This window comes from Hippopotamus amphibius, chromosome 17 (genome assembly GCF_030028045.1).
Source record: "Hippopotamus amphibius kiboko isolate mHipAmp2 chromosome 17, mHipAmp2.hap2, whole genome shotgun sequence".
NCBI classification, from domain to species: Eukaryota; Metazoa; Chordata; class Mammalia; order Artiodactyla; family Hippopotamidae; genus Hippopotamus; species Hippopotamus amphibius.
Genome location: NC_080202.1, coordinates 57,052,621 through 57,070,012, shown reverse-complemented (window position 1 = coordinate 57,070,012; position 17,392 = coordinate 57,052,621). Strand labels below are relative to the sequence as shown.

The following is a 17,392-nucleotide window of genomic DNA, read 5'->3' as shown; positions in this document are numbered from 1 at the left end:
GACTGGCAGTTGGCCGGAGCCAGACGCCCACCCCGGTGCCCAGCACTGACCCCTGGGAGGATGTACCTGGGCTGTCTGGGCTGAGGCCCACCCGCGGCAGCTGGCCATAGGTAAGGGGGTGCAGGGGGTCATCGGCAGGGGCCTGCGGTGTCCTGGAGAAGCCTGGGCGCAGGGGGGTGGGCACAGAGGGGAGGCGGGGTGCAAGGATGCCCACCCGCTTGCTGACCACTTCGACGATGCCTGGGGGAAAGTAGCCCACACGGTCCGTGCCCTTCTGGCTCTCATGGATGTGGCCCTTCCAGCGGCCGTCAGGATGCTGCTCTAGCACCTGTGGCAGGTGGACGGGGCGATGGACAATGACACGGTCACTTCCTGCACCAAGCACCCAGCCCTGCAGCCGCAGTCCAGCTCTTCCCCTCCCCCTGGAGAGCTGGCCTCTGACGCCCAAGTCGGCCCACGGTTCTGCCCCTGTTGCCAGCATCCAGCCCAATCCCCTGCGTCCCTCCAGAGTGTACAGACGGGAGTCTGGAGTCAGCCTGGGTTCAGATCCGGGCTCCACCGCTCGCTAGCTTGTGACTTACTAGCTTTAGACAAAAAGCTTTCATTCTCTAAGCTGCAATTTTGTCAGCTCTAAAAAGCAGATGGTAAGAGCGCCTACCTTACCTGGATTGGGAAGAATTCAATGAGATCGTGCACGTAAAGACCTTAACACAGAGCCTGACCCACAGTAGGTGCCTAAGTAAGTGACAGCAATCATTTGTGTTGTCAGAGGAAAGCCTGCATGGGGTCCTCACCGTGATGACGTCCCCTGCCCGGACATTGAGGGCAGTGGGGTCGTGGAGGTTCCAGAAATCCTTGAGTGCTCGGACCTTCAGGATCCCTGAGGCCTCTAAGAGAAGAAGGAGGACAGGTGTCTTCTGAGGGTCCTTAGGGCGTCTTCCCACCCCTCCAGTCCCCTTCATGACCCTCCCTCAGGTCCCTGCCGCATCATCCCTGCAGCTTCCCCCCCAACCAGCCCCAGGACCAGGAGTGTGACATCCACTCCTGCTCCACTTCCTGGGACCCTCTGGAGTAGTTCCGGATCCCCTGGGCTGGGTCTTCTCCCCCCACCCCACCACTCACCCCTCAGTAGCTGCTTGATTTCCCGGCTGGCCTGGGAGGTGGTGAACTGATTCACGATGTCCAGCGCCGTCTGGTTATACGTGTTCCGAATATTCACATCCACCCCGCCCTGGGTGCACAGTGCGGGGTGAGCCTGTGCTGAGCCCCTGGTTTGTCATTTCTCCCAATTCTCACAACTACCCAGGAGGTAGTTACTATTTTCAGATTTTACAGATGAGGAAATGCAAGCTCAGAGATAGGGTCAAGGTCAAAGTCAAGGCTAGTAAAAGGCAGAACTGGGGCTCGAACCAGGTCCATCTGCTCTCCAGCCACTCGGCCCCCACCCATGCAAAATACCATGTTGCCAGTGGAGACCCCCTCCCTTGTCTCCCCAGCCGGTTGTGGACCCGGCACATGGTGGGGATCCGTATACACCTGCAGGATGACTGTGGGGTCCACACCCACCTCCAGGAGAAGCCGCACCACCTCAGTCTTGCCGTACAGTGCGGCCTCGTGGAGCGCAGTGCCTGTCTTTGTCTGGCGGTTGATCTCAATCCCAGCTCTCAGGAGCTGCCTGTCGGAGGGGCGGGGGGGGGGGGGGGGGGGCGAGTTACAGGGGCGGGGGACAGGGGGTGGGGGAAGGAGAGGAAGCCGATTGCTGGGGGCTGGGAGAGAGACCCAGAACAAGGGTGAAGAGGACAGCAGGGCAGGGCACTCAGGGGACATCACCAGTCCCACAGGAAGAGGATGAGGAAGTGGGGGGGGGCCCCGGTGGGTACCTGATGACCTCTCTGTGGCCATTCTTGGCAGCCAAGTGCAGAGGTGTGGTATAGTTGGGGTCACACGGGTCCTTGGCCTCACCTTCCAGCAGCGCCACACATAAGTGGCTGTTCAGTAACAGCTGGGCCACCTACAGCAACCAGCACTCAGGGAGGGCTTCCTCCTGAGACCCCCCCACCAGACGCCCAGAACCCAGTACCCCAAGGGCAGCAGGCCCCACCTTGAGCCGTCCAAATTCACAGGCCAGGTCCAAGGGCGTCTTCTTGGCCTTGTTGACCAGGCACGGGTTGGACTGATGCTGGAGGAGCATTTCTGACTGGGGTCGGGGGAGCCAAGTGAGGGGTCTGGCCTTGGCCGGCCCCCGCGCCAGCCCTCGCCCCCGGCCCCCGCGCCCCTGTCAGTTGGCAGGCTCACGTACCACTTCATAGTGCCCGTACTGGGCGGCCAGGTGCAGCGGGATCTGCCCGTCCAGCGAGGCGGCGTTCACGGCCGCAGAGGCCCGCAGCAGCAGCCTCACGGGCTCCAGCCGGCCCTGCCAGGCCGCATAGTGCAGCGGGCGCATGCCTGCCGGAGGGAAGGAATTTCTCAAGGAGGTCCTGGGATGGCATGGGGCCAGAGAAGGGAACTGAGCAGGGTCTGGAGCCATCCCAGCTGGAGAGGAGACAGACCCACAGGGAAGCGATGCTGGCTTCACCCGGGTTTGGTCGGGGAGGGATCCAGCTGTATGGGGCCAAAGCCAGAAACCCACCTTACCCACCACGGATGATCTGGTAACCTTGTAATGGCGATGTAACCTCAATTTCCTTATCTGGATAATGGGATACCAGTACCACCCACTACCCCAGAAGGCTGGGAAGACTAAAGAGGTAAAGCATCTGCAAGCTCAGAGAAGCTACGCCAACATCTGTCAGCATTGCTACGATGCAGCAGGGGCAAAGTGACCACACGGTCTGGGGCAGGGGTACACCGGACTCTCACCATTGCTGTCCTTGATGTCTACGGTGGCCTGAGCCTCCAGCAGCAGGGCTATGAGCTCCAGGCTGCCCCCCAAGGCAGCATGGTGGAGAGCCGAGAATCTGGTGTGGTGGGACACAAGGTCGGCGGTGTCAGGGAGCAGTCCCCCACCCCCCCAATCCTGGTCTTCCTGGGGGCTGGAGGGGATGAGCTGCTTGCCCACTGCGCCCCTGCCCCCCCACCCTGCCAGCCCTGCCATGGGAGCACAGAGCCGCCGGGCTGCAGCATGAAAGGGCTCAGTGTCTCGGCTGAGAGGCCTGTTTGTCTGGCCTCCCCCCTAGCCGGCCCAGGGGAGGGGGCCGTGGGAGCAGGAGCCCGAGGGCTCCTACCCTCCAGGGAGAAAAGGGGGCCCAGCAGGAATCTGACCCAAGGAGGCCCCTCAGAGAGGCACCAGGGCCCCCTCCCCTCACTCAGGGATAGCTCCACAGGCCGGCAGGCGGGCAGGGCCCAGAGCTCTCAGCAAACACACTTCAAGGGCCAAGTTTGAGAGAGGAAGGGACTCTAGGCCCATGTCTTTCCCCTTGCCCCTCCCCCACCACCCAGCTTTCAAGAGGGACCAGGCTCCCACTCACCCGTCAGCATCCTGGTAGTTGACATTGAGTCTCTTCGTAGAGCCGAGGAGCTCTGGGTGTCAGAGGGGAGACATCAGGGCACCCTTGAATGATCCGCCCTTACCCACACCTAACCCAGTGCCCCCACCCCGCCCACCTCCCGCTCACCTCCTGGAGTGCAGGAAAGCACCTGCCCCATGGCCCTTTCGCTGTCCAGTTCCTAGGGCTCCCCACCCCGGCCCATCAGCTGGCAGGCGCCAAGTGCAGGGAGCCGCTGCTGCAGAAACCTGGCTTCTCCGGGCCCCCAGCCCCGCTAGTTTATAGAGTCAAAGGGGGCGGAGATGGGGGGGACTGGCATGCTGTGCCCTCAAAGGACAGGCCCACGAGCGCATGGTTAGCATTCCTGCCTGAACGGGCCAAGGAGCGAGTCTCATTGTCCCACTGGGCTGAGGGGGCTGGGAGAGAAAGGAGAGGACACTAGAAGCTTGAGAGTAGAGGGCGGATGCCAGGGCCAGACTCAAGGGCCACACTGCCCAGCCCTGGGGCATCCCTGAGTGGGCAAGGTGGCATCATACAGACCTCACCATACCCTGGCCCTGTCATGTACTAGCTGTGTGACCTTGGGCATGTCACTTAACCTCTGGGGCTCAGTGTCCTCATCTGTAAAATGGGCTGATCACAGAAGCTGCTCACAAGAGTTGTGAGTACAATGCCTGACCCTTGTAAAAGATGGGAGCTCTCACTGTTTAGCCCTCATTACACGTTAGCCATTACTACCAAGATACTGTCCTCCAGCGAAAGTTGGTACAGTCCCCCTACCAGCCCCTACTGGGGGAGTAACTGCTGACTCTGCACCCACGGGCTCCTAGCAGAGAGCTCCACGTCCCGGGTCAGGGGGCTCTCTGCAGGGTGGTGGCAAGAGGAGCAAGGGGCATGGGTAGGACACTGGTGCATCCCCCTCTCGGGGACAGGGACAGGGTTCATGCAGGTGTGCTCCACGTGTGAGCCAGGGCGCGGGAGGGGGCGGCCCTTGATGAGTGTCAGGGAGGAGAAGGAGAGTGCCTGTCACAGGCGGCCGGCCTCTGCCTCCTGGTGGAACCCACCCCTGCCGGGAAGGAGGAGGCCTGGCTCAACCCGGCCGGGCAGGGTGCCAAGCATGCTGGTCCAGGCCTGCCCCCCAGGCCCTGGTGGGCCCCTGAATACCCCAGCAAGACAGGGCCTCATTCCAATAGGGAGGGACCAAGCCTGCAGTGAGGAGCACAGGATGGGGCGAGGGGGGACAGCTACATCTAGGGCTGAGCCGAATTACACTACAGCGAAAAGGTAAATGCAGAGCCAAGGAGCGATGGAAGAAGTGAGGGGGTGGGGGCTGCTGGAAAGACACCCAGGCCTCCCGGCCTTCCTGTAGCCCCCCTGGAAAGTCCTTGTCACAGAGAACCATTCAGGGCGGTGCAAAGAACAGGGGCCCTAGAAGCAGGAAGTGCGTGGTTCAAACTCTTCTCCCTCTTACTGGCTGTGTGACCTTGGCCAGCCCTGGTACCTCTCTGAGCCTCAGTAAAGAGATCAAGGTCAAACAGGGAAGAGGCACAGAAAGTCCCTCCACCTGCTGCCAGCCTGGAGAGTCTGGCCCAGGGCATCTCAGCAGAGAGATGCAGCCCCTCCAGGGAGTGGCAGGACAACGTGACAGAAGGGACAGGAACAGGGGCAGGGCCAGGCTGGGTGGCTCTGTTCTTTCCAGAACAATGGCCGGAAAGGCGGTGGGAGAGGCTCAGAGTGACTGGGCTGGGGACCTTGGTGGGAGGGTGGAGGGTCCTAGGTTCCTGGCAGTGGCTCCAGGCGCTTCCCCTGCGGCACAACCTTCTTCCCAGGCCTGGCTCTGGGGGTGGAAGGGGCGCTCCTGATTTAGGCTCAGGCGGAGGATGTGAGCTCAGCGGGCCACCCCCAGCCCACTCCATTTCCTCTGGCCAGAGAAGGAGACAGCTCAGAAAAGGGAGCAGGGGAGGGAGGGAGGAAGGGTAGAGGCAAGGCAAGGGCAACTGTAGTCCTCTCCTCCCCGCCGCCTGCTCCCTGAAGAGGACCTGGGGAGGCAGGGAAAGCAGGCCCCCAGGGACCAGATATCAAATGGAGGAGGCTGAGGGAGCACCTCTCTTTGCACAGCCAGAAAGCTCCAGCCACCGCCCAGAGGGAAAACAGGGAGCCCTGACGCCTCCCTCCTGGCAGGTTCCTTTGCCTTTCTGGGTATGCAGCAGGGGTTTCCAGCCTCCCTTCTCAGAACTTTCAGAACCATCTGAAGAACTTACTGATCTGCAGAGTCCGGGGCGCTCTGTGATGATTCTGATTCTGGGGGAGACCAGGGAGTCCGTGTTTTCCGAACAATCCCTAGGTAATTCTTACGGGCAGCCAAGTGTGGCAGCACTGGGGAGAGGGCTCGGGTTTGTCTTTGATCTGCCACACAATGGCTGTGTGACCTTGGGCAAATCACTAACCCTCTCTGAGAGTCAGTTTCCTTATCTGTAAAGTGGATGGAGAAGTACCCATCTCCCAGGGAATAGAGGGGATTACAATATTTCATAAACTGCAGGGTCTGCAAAGGTCACCTTGTGATCTTTTTGTCACCAGCTTTCCCAGCTTCTCAGAGGACTGGGATGGGAGACAGCGAGTCCCAGGACCCTATCACTCTGTACCTGTGCCTACACTCTGTGCAAGTCTCCTGGGGGGTGGGGGAAGGCTCATCTTCCCCCCCCACCCCCCGACATTTCCCCCTGGACACAGGGGAACTTCCCAGAGCCTAGGAGCCTGGCTGCAAGGTTCCTGCCACCAGCCTCCAGCCACTTGCCCTCCTGAGGGCCTCAATTTGAGGCCCCAGGGCTGTGGCCAGCAGCAGCTCAACCAAGGCCCCACTGGGCAGGTTGCCAAAAACAACACAGAGGTGAGGGGAGGAGGGGGAGTGGCTCCCACTCTTGGGCCTCCAGGGCCCTTCCCGGGCCCTCCCTGGCACTTTCCACTCATCGGGCTCACCCTGCATCCACTTCCCCAGGGCACGGAGAGCACCCCCACAACTCCATCTCCCTACACCCTGGGTGTCCTGCCCTGGTGTGTAAGGGGCCACTCACACGTGTGCACAACTCCCAGGCCCTTAAACGCCTTCCTTCCGGCACCCCATTCTCCCATGTGTGGGTGGGGATAATTACATGCCTTCGGGTAGCCTGAGGGACTCCTTCCTGTGCACAGGGCCAAGCTGTGTCTTGGGGCTAGAGCCCCAGTACTCCTCTCTCCCCCAGCCCGAGTCTGGTGGCAGGAGCCATCTCCTGTCCCTGCTGGTCTAGGAACTCAAGGGGACAAGTCCAGTGTCCTCCTGGGACAGCCCAGAGAGCTTGCCCTGAAGCCCAGAGGTCTGCTCTCCTTGGAAGGGGTGGGTCTCACTGCAGAGGTACTCAGGAGATGGAAGTCAGGTGTGGCCCCCTGTGCACAGATGGAGCCCCCATAACCCTGTCGACTAGAGACCCCGGGCTGCAAAGAGACCTCCAGAAAATTAACTTTGGACACATTCCCCCAGGGGACACAGGCAGGTAAGCCGGGGGATTGGGGGCTTTAGTAAGCAGTTAGATAATGTTGAACTTTGTTTTAAGCAGAATTCTCTTTAAAAAGCTATCTTACAGATATCTCCATCAAGCTGACAAAAACGCAGAGACGCTATGGTTGAAATGGGGGGTGGGGGTGGGAGTGGGGCTCTATCTACTCAGTCTTTCCCAACCCACTGCCAGAAACCCCACGGCTCCAAAGAACACTTTGGAAAAACCACCTGCTAAAGGCAACTCCATGAGGGCAGGGATTTGGGGTTGTTTTGTCCACTGCTGTGGCTCAAGGCTTAGAACAGAGCCTGGCACACAACAGGCACTCAAAAAATTAGAATGAATGTACTTTGATCCTTTTACTTTACAGGTAAGGAAACTGAGGCCCAGAGAGGTTAAGTGATTTGCCTAAAGATACACAGCAAGGGGCACCCAACTTCCTCTCTTGGCTCTCCCACACAGAGACACTCCCACCCCAAGTCCCCAGATCAGAATGACGTCCCTCCGCCCCAGGCCTCTTTCTATAGCCTAGCACTCAGGGGAGGGTCTCAGCTGGACAGTCACCCCACCATGTACTCACTTGTTTTTGTGGCCTTGACCTTAGCCACCAGTTTCTGCACACCAGTCACATCTCCATTCTTGACAGCGAGGATCAGGTCCTGTTCGCGACCCATCCTGGTCCCTGGGCTGGGCTCTGGGCTCAGGAGTCCAGGGCAGAGGCTGGGAAACTGGTCTAAGCCGAGGTGTCAGGGTGCCATCCCTTGGCCCTCTGAAGGGCCAGGCATCCAGGGGGAGTGGGTCTGGTGTTCCAGGCAGTGGACTTCTTGTTAGGTGCTGTTGAGTACTCCCTCAAGGTGCTTCGTGAGCTGCCGCCACAAACAGGAAAGCTGGTCTCTGAGGGGGTGGAGGCTGTGTGGAAATCTGGATGGATATCAGCTTGCAGCTTCTGACAGCCCAGAGATGGGCTGGGACTGGGGGGCGCCACTCTTCCCAATGTGGCTCAGAAGCACCAGTACACACCCAGAGAGCAGCCAGCATTCCCTCGTGCGTCAGGCAGCAGTGGTAGACAGGTCTCAGGGGTCTGGAAAAGGTGTCCGCTGAAGGTCTGCTGAAGGCCGGCCTAGAACCTGTAAGGATCCCAGAAGCAGGGCTCAGAGACAGAACAGGACAGGGCTTCTGGGGAGCCCCCACATCACCCAGGCTGCCCTTCTGAGTCAAGGGAGGGGCTGAGCCACTCAAAGGGGTAGGGAGCCGTCATGCACGAAAGGAGTATTTGGAGGGGGGGAGGTGGTGTTCTGGGAGGGGGAGGCTGAGTCACTGAGGCCCCAGGGCACCTGGCAGCACCTCAGTTTGGGGCAGGAGGGGCCCTGGCAGCACGACACACTGGGGCAGGTCGGGCCAGCAGCCTGTTCTCCACAGCCTGAGGCTCTGACACCCACAGACAACTGGTGGGCCAGGAGGTGAGGCCTGGGAGGGTCCGGCACAGGCAGACGGGCAGGGGTCACTCCCTGTGGAAGGTGCCTGCCCCCAGACTCCTCCCTATCTAAGCTTTGCTCTAATAGCTGGATACCCTAGCCCCAGGACTCTTTCTGAATTCAGAGGGTGGAGTGGGGAGCTATGGGCCCCCATCTCTGGCTGTGGGGTCTGCCTGCAGGACAGGGAGGCTTTACAGCACCTGTTGTTGACCCATCCTCACCCCTTGTGCGGGATGGGGAAGCAGCTGGGCAGAGAACAGAGATGAGAGCTGGGGCACTGCTGGTAAATGGGGCTGCCTGCCCTCCCAAGCCGGAATCTGAGGCGCAGAGCCCCGACTTCACTTTAGAAAAGCTTACGTCAGTTCCTAGGTGGCCGAGAATTTGTTGCCCGAGTCCTGTGGCATGAGACCCGTGCAGGCCTGGGGCCCTAGCTGGAGTCCTCTTATTCCCCAAAAGTCCCAAGCCCGAACCAGATGGCACTCCAGCTCACGGCCCGCGGCCGACATTGGGGGAGGGCGCCCCTGGCCGTGCATGGGGTCGGGCTGGCTCCCCCGCCCCCCGGAATGCCAGTCCAGCGCCGCGCAACCCCCCAACCCAGCCCAGCCCAGGCGGACCGGGGAACAAAGCGGCGGGAGGGACCGGGAGGGCCAAGCGCTGGAGGGATTGATGCGGGAGGACGGTACAGGGGCGCGAAGAGGACGGAAGAACCCGACAGATGAAGGCGCCAGCGGATCCCGCAAGAAAAGTTAGTGTGCGCCCGCCCTCAAGGGTGCTGACCCCCAGATCCGGCCCCGCAGTCTCACCTTTCCCAGCCGTCCCGCCGGGGGTCCGGCTGGTCCTGCTCTGCCCCTGGCACTCTGGACGGTGGCTCCCACTGGCCCCCTTACCCCTTTTCTCCTCCTCCTCCTTTTCCAAGGCCGGCTCGGCGCCTCCCGCAGGAAATCCCGCCCCTCCCCCCTCCCTCCCGCCGGATCGGGAGCGGAGGGACCGTCCCGGCCGCGCAGTCGGGCTGTCAGTCAGTGCCCGCGGCCCCGCCCCGCCTCGCGTCAGGCCCCGCCCCATCTCTCGGGTCCGGACCGAGGACGCCGGCCGGGTCAGCGCATGCGCCCAGGTGAAGCGGCGGGGGCGGGAACGAGAGTTCGCGCCGCGGCGTCCTGGCTGTGTAGGCTGGGGCGACCCGGGGCTGTGGAGTTCAGACCGAAGGGAGAGATAGCCTGTTTGTGACTGGGTGGGCGAGGAGACGTGATGTGAAGAGATCTGGGAACCAAGACCCAAGCATCCCATTTGGGAAGCCCCCCCCTTCCTCTCCGCCCCTCGCCCTTTCCGGGACTCCCGCGGCGACCTCCGCCCGCGGCCAGAGTCGCCGACCGACGGCCACTGGTTGGAGCGACGGTGCCACCTAGCGGGCCGTGTCGGAACGACCCACGGGGGAGGCGGCGGGGACCCCAGCCTCGAGGAGGCGCTGAGGACGGGCTGGGGCGGCGCTTCAGCACCACCGAGGGCCGGACAGCGCCTCCCGCCCCTTCCCGGCCCTGGAAACCCGGCGTCCGAGCCCCCAGGAAGGGGCCGAACGGAAGACCCTGAAGGAACTGCGAGCCTCCGCAGACCGCACCTGACAGCGCTCGGTGGCCTTCAGCTCGCGAAGCTGTAATTCAGGAACCTAACGCTCTCCCTCCTCTAAATCACCGCTTCTTCCCTCCCTGTCCAGGGTGGGTGGTGGGGACTAAGCAGCCACCGGGGCTGCGGAGGCGAGGGTCACGCATTTGACTCTTCACACTGCACTCTGTAACGCCGGGCTCTTTGAGTGTTACTAGAGAGAGGCCCAGAGGAGGGCGGGCTGGGCATAGGAGAGGCGAGCGCCTACAAATCCAGAAACCTGCAAGCTCTCCGTCCCTGGAATCGAGGCACAGATGTGTCGGCAGGCGCTAGGACCCGGGCACCCAGGACGGTGGAAAGCAGGGGGGTCGATCCGGAGACCCGAGGAGCAGAGGTCGGACCCGCGGGCGCTAGGGCCGCGCGGAGTTCCGGCGGTGGGCGGGGCACGGGCGGCGCGCGCGCAGCCGCAGACGGCGACCCGATGGAGCCCGAAGCCGAGGCCGCCGCGGTGGAGGTTCCCGCCGGGCGCGTGCTCAGGTGCTGCGCGGCCCGGCCCGGCCCGGCCCGGGGGAGGCGCCGGCACCGCGGGGTGGACGCGGGGAAGGGCCCAGGGAACCAGGACGGGGGTCCCGGCCTGGGCCCGAGCGGCCCGACTGCGCGGCGCTAACCGCGCGTCCCTTCCTTCCCCAGTGCCCCGGAGCTCTTCGCCGCCCGTTCCCGGTCCCAGAAGCTGCCCCAGCGCTCGCATGGCCCCAAGGACTTCCTCCCTGACGGCTCGGCGGCCCAAGCGGAGCGGCTGCGCTTGTGCCGCGAGGAGCTCTGGCAGCTGCTGGCGGAGGAGCGCGTGGAGCGCCTGTGAGGGGGGCGGGCCGGGGCGGGGGCGGAGCCGGGGCGGGCGGACCCGGTAGACCGAACTGGTAGACTGAGATGGACCCCTCCCCACTCCTCGTCAGGGGCAGTTTGGTGGCCTCCGAGTGGAGACCGGAAGAAGGCTTCGTGGAGTTGAAGTCTTCTGCGGTGAGCCGTGGGGTTCAGAGACAAGGGGACCCGCCTTCTCTGCCCTCCTGGCTCCTTTGTGACATTTGCTCTGGGTCCCACGCAGGGTAAATTCTGGCAGACCATGGGCTTCTCAGAGCAGGGTCGGCAACGGCTTCACCCGGAGGAGGCCTTGTATTTGCTGGAGTGTGTGAGTGGGGCCCTGGGAGAGTGGAGAAGGGGTTGGGACCTAGGAACCTGAAGGACGTTTTTACTGGAAAAAAAAGTGTATATAAGTGAGTATTCAGGGTGCTTGTAACCTGATTGCTAGAGCAGGAAACAATACCACGTGAGGAAGCAGGCATTCAGGTCTAAGTTAGTGATGCTGCCTCCCTCTACCCCGCCCCTTCCTGGTTGGCCGTATTCCGTGATGAAGGGGGTGTAGCACGCAGATACCAGAGCAGGGAAGTTGCCCCATTGGCTCTGCCACCGCAGGAAGAGTTCACAAGCCGAGCTGTTGGCCCCACTTCCAGGGCTCCATCCAGCTCTTCCACCAAGACCTGCCGCTCTCTATCCAAGAGGCCTACCAGCTGCTGCTGACCGAGGACACTGTGACTTTCTTGCAGTACCAGGTATCTGCCACCTTTCCCAGGAGAGAAGCCACCCATCCACTAAACTAATGAGTATTTATAAGTACCTACAAGGTGGTAGGCACAGAGCCATGTGCTGAGGCTGCAAGACCAGCAAGGGCTCTGTTGTCATGGTGCTTACATCCTAGTGGTGGCACTTGGGTAACATATAAGTAAGCAAGCAAGTGGATGATTGACTTCACAGCTGAGTCCCAGGAAAAAGACAAAGAGGAGGAGGGACACAAGGCTGGAGACATAAATGTGGACCCCATTGGGCTGTATGAAGGTGTGGCCAGAGTAGAGGGCTGTGTCTGAGACCTGGGGCACTCTAACATGAGGAGGTCAGGGGGAAGATAAAACACCTGAGGAGTGTCCGACAATGCAGGAGAAAAACCAGGAGACGTGACATCACAGAAGCCAAGAGAAGGTCTTTCCAGGAAGAAGTGCTTGGCTATGTTAAAGGCTACTGAGAGATCAAGCAAGCTGGGAGCATTCCTGCATACATCTCTCAGATATGGATACAGGGACACAAGGATGAACATGGGGTCCATCCAAAGACCATTCCCCCCACCCCGCCCGTCTACAGAGGTGTTGCAGGGCGGCTAGATGTCCACCACCTGCTGTCTTGTCTGTCTTGTAGTCAGGAGCTTCACTCGTGACAGCTTTGGTGTCAGAATATTCTAGGGTGTAGTTTTTCTCCTGGTCCACCCGTTATCAGCTTTTTGGGATTTGTGTTTAAATCAAGAAACTGCTAAATATCATTTGTGCCCAGAGTAAGGTAAGTGAGAGCCAGGAATTCAGACTTGAGACCTTAGTTTGGGGACAGTGTTGATGATGGAATATGGTCCTACCAGTCCCAGAGTTTGGAATCTGGGGGTGGGGCAAATGACTTCTGTCTGGAGAAACTATTTTCCAAAGTGGACGTGTGACCTCTACTCTTTTTTTTTTTTTGAGGTCTTCAGCCACCTGAAGAGACTGGGCTATGTGGTTCGACGATTCCAACCAAGGTAAATCCCTATCTTATTTCCCCTCGAATTTATTCTAGTCCTGGAACCTGGCCGACTGGCCCCAAAGTAGAAAGTGGCATCTCCTTACCTGGAATCCATGGGGAACCGCAGTTCCCTGAACGTGGGCTGGGGGCCTCTGCTAGAAGTGCTTTATTGACAGGCATGTTGGGACAAATCTGGGTCATTTCACCTTATCCTGGGCTATCCATCTTCAGCTCATTCACTCCACAGGTAACAGCTGAGCACCTACAGCTCAGTGTGAGCATGGAGATTTGGCACCGGAACAGTACCTGGCACTTAGTATGTGTGCCAGCAGATTTGTGGAGTGAAAATATGCATGAAGGACCAAGTGAGGAATTGACCTTGAGTAGGGCTTCACATTCCTTTTGCTAGGCTAGATGTTCTTTCCTTCCGGGGCTTCTGAGGATTGACTCCTTGGTAATCCAGCATAGCTAAGAGCCACAGAGACTTTCAGATTCAGGAGGGGAAACTGGTACAGCCTTTGCAGGTTCACAGTATGTCAGGAACGCTGTAGAACAGGCACATCCTTTAACTCCTGAAAGTGGAACATATCCTAAGGAAATAGTCACAGATGTGTGCGTAAGTTCACCTGTGAAAATATTTGTTTGGTCATTTGTTTCACAATATTTATTGACTACTTGCTGGGTGCCAGGCCCTGTGCTGGCTACTGAGGAAGAGCAGAGAGCAAAGCCACTGCCCTCACAGAACTTGTATTTAGTGGGGAGCTTACACCAAACACCATCACTTTGCAAAATCAGTGATCTTGCAAACATCCTGTGAGCCCAACGGGAAAAGCATGGTCATACAGATTAAAGTTTATCCCTTAGAGCAGCGCTATCTGATAGAACTTTCTGTAGTGATAAAAGATATTTTAGGTCTGTGTTGTATATGTGGCTTGGGTAACCATGGGACTGAATTTTTAATTTTGTTCAATTTTAATAGATTTAAATTTAACTTACATAGCCCCTTGTGTCCAGGGCTACCATATTGGACAGTGCAGCCTCACGGCCATAAAAGAATCACGGCAGGGAAGAATGCTATAATAATAAGGGGTCGTATCCACAATATGTTGTTGAGTGTTAAAAAAGACGACAGAGCAGTATGTTAGTACAGTGCCATTTCTGACAGAGAAGAACATATGGAGAAAGTATATGTGTTTGTAAGAAACAAAACAGTGGTACCCATGGGTTTTATTTCAGTTTTCTTTATTTTCCAAGTTTTCTAGTCCTCCTGATTTTTCTCATTAGTGATTAATTATTTATTGCTGGCTCTGCAGGAGCCCTGGTTCCAGGGAACCTCCGTTCAAGGATGCCGTTGATGAGACCCAGAGGCCTGAACAAAGATGCCTGGGCAGGCCCCTGTGTCTTCCCCCATGTACCCCGTGTGCTGGTCTGCCCGGGGCCTTAGCCCTTGGGTGTGGCTCTAACCCTGGCCCACTGACTTGCTCTGGGCCAGCCCCTCACACATTCCACGGAGAGCATCAGACTGAGGAGGTGGATCTATTGCCCGCCCCATTCTCACCCACAGCTCCGTCCTCTCCCCTTACGAGAGGCAGCTGAACTTGGATGGCAGCGCCCAGCACTTGGAGGATCAGAATGGCAAGAGGAAGAGGAGGAGCTCCAGCTCTCAGTAATGCTCCCCACGTGGCCACCCCCCAGGGAGAGCTTTGAGGGCGTGCTGGTGTTTGGGACCTTGGAGAACACCTGGGCTTAAGAGCTGGGCTTGGGCGGCTCCCATGTAGGCTCAGGGAGGCAGTAGGGCACGTGTGGGTCACGTGCCCCTCGGCAGTCAGGAGCAGATGTGCTGCATTTCCTCCCCACGTCCCTCAGGTCCATTAATAAGAAGCCCAAGGCCCTGGAGAACCCCCTGCAGGGGGTGGATGGGACACCTGAGAGCCTGGCAACCTCCAGCCCACCTCCCCGAAACCAGAACAGCCGATGCCCAGAGGAGAAACCCCAGGAGTCAAGCCCCGTAAAGGGCCCAGTGGGCCCCTTTCAGCTTCCGGGGTCCCTGGAGCCCTGCCCTGGTCTGGCCAGGGAGGGGGTGCGGCGCAGCCAGGAGGGTGGCAAAATAGAGAATGGGGTCCTGGGGGCTCGTAAGCCACGCTGGAACTTTGAGCAGATCTCCTTCCCCAACATGGCTTCAGACAGCCGCCATACCCTCCTGCTTGCCCCCGCCCCAGAGCTGCTCCCGGCCAACGTGGAGGGGCGGGAGACAGATGCTGAGTCCTGGTGCCAGAAGCTAAACCAGCGGAAGGAGAAGCTCTCCAGGTGGGAACGGGAGCAACAGGCAGAGGCCCAGCACTTCCGGGAGGATGTGAATTCGGATCCCGAGGTGCAGCGCTGCTCCAGCTGGCAGGAGTACAAGCAGCTGCTGCAGAGGCGGCACCTGCAGAAGACCCAGAGCCGCCCCCCACACCTGTGGGACCAGCCTGTCACCCCCTTGCTGAGTCCCAGTCAGGCAGACTCCCCAGGTACCCCCTCACCCCGCCATAGGCCACTGGCAGCTGAGGAGTCACAAGACTTTGAAAGGGGCATGGATTGACCATAACTGATGGAGGCTTAAGAAAGATGGGGGAGGAGAGAACTGTTGGTGGAGTGGAACCCACAAGGGTAGTCAGCTCTGGGAAGCAGCAGAGAGACCCAGGTGGGAAGGTTTAGAAATGGCAAGTCAGTGCCCAAGGAGCGGCAAGGAGGAATGAAAACTACAAGCCCGTCCTTAAAATCATACACAAGATGCATGTGGATGGCTCTGCCACCAGCTGGCTGCGGTCCCCTGTTCTCCCACCTCTGTTAAGAGGGGAACGAGGGGGTGATATGTTGCTTGAGTGAAAGGAAGCTTCCTGTATGCCCTGCATGTTAAGAATAGAGAACCAATAGGCAAGAATGGTTTTAACTAATTCAGAACTACAGTCCTTACGGGAACATGGTGAGTTGTAAGTAACTAGAGTAGTGTTGCCAGAGCAGTTAAATTTGAATTTCAGGTAACCAACTAACTTTTTTAGTGTAAGTATGTTCCAAAAATTGCATGGGACATACCTGTACTAAAAAAAAAAAATCGGCTAAATCTGGCAACCCTAAACTAGATGGCAGATTCAGAAATTTCAGGGGGAGTCTAGATGGTTGACTCCCCTCACCAACGCCTTGTTTTCCCTGTCCTTGTAGCCACAGTCCTTAAGCATATCTCTGTGCTGCAGACAACACACCTTGTTGATGGAGGTGTCCGGTGAGTTTCCAGGTAGTGCCTGTCTCCACGGTATTTTGGGTGCCAGCAGCAGTTGGCCGCTGGGATTTTACTCCTGAAGTTGGGCATGCGCTGGGGAATCATCCCAGGGGCCCCTACCCTGGCTGATAGTCGTGTGTGTCTAGGGGAGAGGGTGAGTGAGAGATTTATCCCACGGGGTCTGAGACAGGGTAACTGTCCCTCCTTAGTCCCCCTGGAGGAGGCTGCTCCCTGGCACTAGAGGAGGGAAAAGGTGGTGTGTAGAGAAAAGGTGGGGGAGGAGAGCCCCTGTTTCCTAAGGTTTCTTACTCTGTCCTCAGGCTGCTGGAGAAGTCTGGGGGATTGGAGATCAGCTTTGATGTTTACCAGGCTGACGCCGTGGCCACCTTCCGAAAGAATAACCCTGGCAAGCCCTATGTCCGAATGTGCATTAGTGGGTATGAAACCAGTGAGCACTGCCCCCAGGGTGCTGCCAGTTCTCTTATAAACCAGGTGGACCTCCTCTCCATGCCCCTGGCTAGTTTGTCAGTCCCTGAGAAGAACCAGTGGTCCAGAGAGAAGACACATAGCCAGCTGGTGCTCTGGGAACCCAAGCTTCCCAGTCCTCAGCTCTCATTCCTGGCATTTTCGAGTAGTCTCTCTCCTGTGCCCCTTTAGTCCCAGGCTCACCCAGCAGAAGGGATGTGAATCAGAGGGATTTCCAGGCTAAGAGTGGTGAGAATCTCACTCTTTCTAGTCCCCCTACCCAACCAGGGGCTCTGGGTGTTACTTGGAGAACTTAATCAGAGCCATGCAGTTTGCAGACAGGAGAGCGCAGGGGCCAGGCTTCTTGTACCCCCAACCCCTGTCTTACAATCCCCCTTCCCTGGGAGCCTCAGAGGGCTGGGTTCTCAAAGCTTATGGGTGGGCTCTGTTCAGGTCTCAGTCTAACCTTGGTTCTCGCAGATTTGATGAGCCAGCCCCAGACCTCTGCACCCTCAAGCGGTTGTCCTACCAGAGTGGAGATGTTCCTTTGATCTTTGCCATTGTGGATCACGGAGACATCTCCTTCTACAGCTTCAGGGACTTCACGCTGCCCAGGGATCTGGAACACTGACCACGCAGCTCTGGCAGGGCCTGGGGTCTGCTCTGGGGGACCTGGACTGTCTACTCTCAGGGACCATCTCAGATGCCTCCTACACCCAGACTCTGACCTGTAGCTTCAGAGGCTAGTCTGGGCCTTGACCGTGGGTGTCTGATGCTTGCAGGAGAGCGAAGCCTTGCCCTTCTACCTGGCTGCTGCAGCACTTCCACACTCCAGGCCTGAGATTGCTGCCTTGCAGTAATCATCTCAGAACTCAGGACTAGCTTTCAGAGACCAGCCAGGTGGGGCGGAAGAGAGGACTCTGTGCCTTTAAATGAGAGGGTGCCTGCTTCATGCGATAAAGCCAAAGCCATTAAAAAATAGAT

At 58.8% G+C, this 17,392-nt stretch overlaps 2 protein-coding genes across 7 annotated transcripts in view; one reads left to right on the top strand and one right to left on the bottom strand.

The window, feature by feature from the left end:
- Positions 1-10,134, bottom strand: part of CASKIN2 (CASK interacting protein 2) — a 14,647-nt gene extending 4,513 nt beyond the window's left edge. For both annotated transcript variants that reach the window (XM_057715988.1, XM_057715989.1), the window contains exons 1-11: positions 9,297-10,134; positions 7,599-8,145; positions 3,468-3,519; positions 2,860-2,957; positions 2,300-2,445; positions 2,102-2,197; positions 1,881-2,011; positions 1,567-1,675; positions 1,123-1,231; positions 795-889; positions 67-328 (exon numbers count right to left, since the gene is read on the bottom strand). In XM_057715988.1, the coding sequence (XP_057571971.1) occupies positions 67-328; positions 795-889; positions 1,123-1,231; positions 1,567-1,675; positions 1,881-2,011; positions 2,102-2,197; positions 2,300-2,445; positions 2,860-2,957; positions 3,468-3,519; positions 7,599-7,692 (1,192 nt within the window). In that variant the 5' untranslated portion in view covers positions 7,693-8,145; positions 9,297-10,134. The remainder of the gene's footprint in view (positions 1-66; positions 329-794; positions 890-1,122; positions 1,232-1,566; positions 1,676-1,880; positions 2,012-2,101; positions 2,198-2,299; positions 2,446-2,859; positions 2,958-3,467; positions 3,520-7,598; positions 8,146-9,296) is intronic.
- On the top strand, positions 9,664-17,392 carry TSEN54 (tRNA splicing endonuclease subunit 54). 5 transcript variants are annotated; one of them, XM_057716010.1, is made up of 11 exons: positions 9,666-10,626; positions 10,780-10,944; positions 11,043-11,106; positions 11,192-11,275; positions 11,598-11,696; positions 12,648-12,700; positions 14,249-14,350; positions 14,551-15,194; positions 15,886-15,946; positions 16,264-16,391; positions 16,889-17,392. In XM_057716010.1, exons 1-11 carry the CDS (start codon positions 10,571-10,573, stop codon positions 16,957-16,959), a joined length of 1,527 nt encoding a protein of 508 aa, XP_057571993.1. In that variant the 5' UTR covers positions 9,666-10,570; the 3' UTR covers positions 16,960-17,392. The 5 variants fall into 5 exon arrangements, with proteins under 5 accessions (XP_057571996.1, XP_057571993.1, XP_057571995.1 ...); XM_057716012.1 differs by having other exon boundaries at positions 9,667-10,626; positions 16,264-16,349; XM_057716009.1 differs by having other exon boundaries at positions 9,675-10,626; positions 16,264-16,380.

Coding starts and splice junctions, on each gene's coding strand:
- TSEN54 (XM_057716009.1), top strand. CDS start 10,571: ATGGAGCCCGAAGCCGAGGCCGCCGCGGTGGAGGTTCCCGCCGGGCGC. Junction 11,107..11,191: donor TGGAGTTGAAGTCTTCTGCG/GTGAGCCGTGGG, acceptor GGTCCCACGCAG/GGTAAATTCTGGCAGACCAT. Junction 12,701..14,248: donor GTTCGACGATTCCAACCAAG/GTAAATCCCTAT, acceptor TCTCACCCACAG/CTCCGTCCTCTCCCCTTACG.